Below are 4,146 nucleotides of genomic sequence, written 5' to 3'. Positions count from 1 at the left end.
AGAGAGAGAGAGAGAGAGAGAGAGGAGGGGAGAGAGAGAGAGAGAGGATAGGGTAGTAGAAGGAACAGGTAAAGAGAGGAAGGGAGAAAAAAAAAAGTCCTTTCACAGAAGCCTCCAAGCGAAAGAAAAATCTCGACCGTCACAAACGTATCAGAATGAAGAAACCTTTTTAAACTTTTCCCAAACACACCTCATTAACTTTCCCAGATACGTCACAAGGAAGAACTCCGGCACAGTCTTGCGATGTCTGCCGTACTTCTTCCTGGTCGGGCAGCCCAAGTGCGGAACCACCGACATCTTCCAGCGAATTAATTCCCACCCCGATGTCATCCAGCCAGCGTTGAAGGGGCCGCACTGGTGGACGCGGAGGAGATATGGTACGTGGTGGCTTGTGGCGAACTGCGGTAGGGGATGTGGTGAAGATCTGTGGGTTGTGAACTGCGGTAGGGGATGTGGTGAATATCAATGGGTTGTGGCTAATTGCGGTTGGGCCGGTTTGTTCAAATTGAGATGCAGGACCCAATTGAATACTCATATATATGGCCATGTATATACACAGATATATCAGTATGACCGATTGATAAGCAATTGTCTGTCTACTTATCTGATTGATATGCATATGTAGAGTGATAAATATGCATTAATTTATGTGTATGTGGATGTCCATATGTATGACTATTCAATGGGTCGGATACCCGTGTTAGCAGTGATGAACGACGTTTAGTTGATTGATTCGATAGCATATATGAATAGGGATTATCTACTTACTATTAGTATTATGATATAAAACAAATGTTATTTGAAGTAAAATATTGAACAGTGATAGAAGTAAGAGGAATAAGGTTGATCCATGATTTCTAATTGACATTTTGTTTTGCATTTCCCACATAATTAGTATTTCTGATGTAAATTGAAATGTGAGTTACAGTCAACTGCATTGCTGAACTGTTCATTTCACGTAAGAAAAAAATATACACATTAAGCTGAAGTCTCGGAATTCCCTTCTCATTTAATTTAATTTCCCAAATCGGTGATGCTTTGTTGTATAACCCACTTCACGCCAGCTGTTTCTCCCTTACCCAACTTCACACATCTTTGCTTTCAGGACAACCCTCCTCGGACAGGCCGGTCTCCTTCATGGAGTATTTGGCTCTCTTCAACTACGCAGCGACCAAGATTGAGGAGCAGTGGGTGCTTTCCGGCAACAGGCAATTTCACGAGAGGATCACAGGCGATGGAAGCACGTCGACCTTGTGGGACAGCAGCCAAACCATGACATATTTATACTCTGTGTTAGACGAGAGTGACGTGGACGAGTTGGTCATGGACTATGTGGCTAAAAGAAATGGCTCATTGAAAGTATCGAGTATTAATGGTGTATTAATTAATGGTTTCATTAAAGGAAGGACGAAGAGGGATCAGTTTGATTGCTGTTATGGTGGTTCTAACGATGGTGATTTTAATGCGAGAGTGGAGAAGGTGACATATAGTCAGAACTATAGTATTCAACCAGGAGCAGTGTTACCAGTCACGGTGGCCGATGTTATACATTCGGTTATTCCAAACTCAAGAATTATAGCAGTGATAAGGGAACCGGTGTCAAGGTAATTATGGATGAACCATATTCATATTGACAAATGTAGAAAGGTATGAATGAGAATAAATATCTCTTGTATTGTGAAGACATTAATTCCCAAGTAATTATGGATATCGTTTTTCTTTTATGGACAGGAGCTTTTTATGTTTTCCTTCTTCTTCTGGTTATATTGTAATTATATTTTTAGTGAGAAGATACAGATTCAGATAAACAGACAGACTCAAGTAATACGTTCACATAGAAGAATTTACGCACACATTCACTCATGCACACAGCATTCATATCATACAGTCACACAGAAAACAAACAAATAATTAGTTATTTTCAGTCACACACACAAACCTACCAGCAGACGTGATATCTGTCATTCACCAATATATACCTTGTTTACTTTCTTTTTTCAGGTTGTATTCCAGTTACCTGTTCTTCAATCTGAGGTCAGCAGTCTCACCTGAGAGATTTGACCTCTTAGTCAAGAGTTCCCTTGAAATGTGGGAAAACTGCACAACAGAATACTCAGTGAGAAGTTGTGCTTACAATAAAACATTGCAAAACGCTATGGTAATTTTTTTTTTTTTTTATTTCTCCACAAAGAGTTTTATAATTCTGATGAAAGTACAATGTAATACAGTGTACTGTGAAATACAAGAACAAAGTTCAGTACTTTAATTGTTTTCATTTTTTGCAACTGTGGAGCTTACATGCAACATGAAACAAGTAAAATAGATTTGATTTCATAAAATAGCTTGAGACCAAATATAATCCATTATAGTGTTCCTAGCATTTAAGACTGAGTAAGAGTTGGGGAGAAGCATTATTTTTTCTCTTTCTGCAGGGTGTTCGTTTGTATAATGGGTTGTATAGTGTATTTTTGTGCGACTGGCTGAAGGTGTTTCCTCGAGAACAGGTGCTAGTTGTCAGAATGGAGGATTACCACCAAAATATGGTCTCTTCATTAGCTACAATCTACAATCATCTTGGCCTAAGTAAGTTTAAATTCCCCTTTCAGTTCCAGAGCCCAGTGAAGTTAAGTTCCTTTCAGGTTGGTTGAAGTGTGTTTTAGTCTTGATAGATAAGATGCAAGTTTCATAGTCAATCTAAGCAATTTTTCCTTGAATTTAGACTAATGATTATGATATTGAAAGATAAATAAATAGATAGATAGTTTCTTTTCCTTATTCAGCAAGTAGTCTTGGTCCTTTAAGAAAAATATTGATACACATGAGAATGACCTCACTATATTCCCAAAAGTGACCAAATTATATAGTGATGAAGAGAACCCAGTAACCTCTACATACATCTCCTTGGTATTACACAGGACCTCTAACAGATGATGAAGAAGAGGTAGTCAACACAGCACCAATACACAATAAAAGCAAGAGGAAAAAGACCGTAGGCAAGATGCTCAACTCCACTGCTTATATGCTGCGAGAGTTTTACAGGAAGTTTAACTCAGATTTAGCCGACCTCTTAGGAGACTCCAGATTCACTTGGGAGGACACTTATGCTATCTGGTAGTTTTTTATTTTTATATTCACTCTTCCTAGGAAAGGTTGTAATTTTTTCCCATTGTATTGCATTAATAAGCTAATATTTGGTACAATTTTTAAACCAGTTTCATTTTTTTTTTTTTAAGTTTAACATAGAAAATTTTTTGTCCTAATTTTAGTATATTTGGATTTTATCATTAACATATTTGTTTTTATAGTTATCATCAATCTTTTGATTTTATTAATCATAAACATCTGAGTTTGTACTAGAAATGCAATCATAAAGATCTTTAGAAAATCTTATTACACTACACATGAGTGGATATATTCTGCATTGCCTTGTGATTTACTTCATATTGAAGTTATAGGATTCATTGAATGACTATTACAGAAGCTCTTTGTTGTGCAAAGACCATGGACTGAACTGGTTTTATCTCCTGCATATTGGACAATGATTGTCTTCAAGTATCAGAAGTGCATCTGTGGAGGCCATATTTTAATAGTGAATAAATAATGTGCTTTGGTCTGTTGTATCGTTTTAACACAAATGTTTTTTGGAACTTTGTATGATCAAAATACTAATTTGAAATAATCCATTTTATTGATCTATTTAAAACTCCTCACCATAATGTATGTCATATTAACAAATACAGTAATAAATAAAAAAGTGGAAATAAATCTTGGCAAACATGAATTTGTATTTTACTTTTGGACCCAAAATATCAAATGGAAATGCATAAATTGACTTGTGTACAGGTACCACCGAGGACGCATTTGAATTCCTATGCTTGGAAAATGTCACTTTCTGCTGCAAATTATATTCTAAACTAAAATAACCAAAGTCTTTCATGCTTAACTTTGTTTTATCTCTAAGGACTGCATGCATTTTAACTATCATAGTTTGGTTATTCTTTTAACAAACTGAAACCAGACAGAACAGACATGTAGTACATTAAAAAAAAAAAAAAAAAAAAATGCATTCTTTATATTTACAACAAGGAAGATATAAGGTTGTGCAGTATTTTTTCTCTATCAATCAAAGAAGAAAGTAGGAAATAT

At 35.9% G+C, this 4,146-nt stretch overlaps 1 protein-coding gene across 2 annotated transcripts in view; it reads left to right on the top strand.

Moving 5' to 3' along the window:
- The window catches only part of LOC125041144 (carbohydrate sulfotransferase 15-like), a 32,702-nt gene extending 28,921 nt beyond the window's left edge, over window positions 1-3,781 (top strand). For both annotated transcript variants that reach the window (XM_047635937.1, XM_047635936.1), the window contains exons 5-9: window positions 208-377; window positions 1,106-1,604; window positions 2,002-2,158; window positions 2,433-2,583; window positions 2,916-3,781. In XM_047635937.1, coding sequence (XP_047491893.1) covers window positions 208-377; window positions 1,106-1,604; window positions 2,002-2,158; window positions 2,433-2,583; window positions 2,916-3,115 — 1,177 coding nt within the window. In that variant the 3' untranslated portion in view covers window positions 3,116-3,781. The remainder of the gene's footprint in view (window positions 1-207; window positions 378-1,105; window positions 1,605-2,001; window positions 2,159-2,432; window positions 2,584-2,915) is intronic.
- The last annotated feature ends 365 nt before the right edge of the window (window positions 3,782-4,146 follow it).

This window comes from Penaeus chinensis, chromosome 30 (assembly GCF_019202785.1).
Source record: "Penaeus chinensis breed Huanghai No. 1 chromosome 30, ASM1920278v2, whole genome shotgun sequence".
NCBI lineage: Eukaryota > Metazoa > Arthropoda > Malacostraca > Decapoda > Penaeidae > Penaeus > Penaeus chinensis.
Note: the sequence above shows the minus strand (reverse complement) of the source record. Positions and strands in the feature narration are given on the sequence as shown.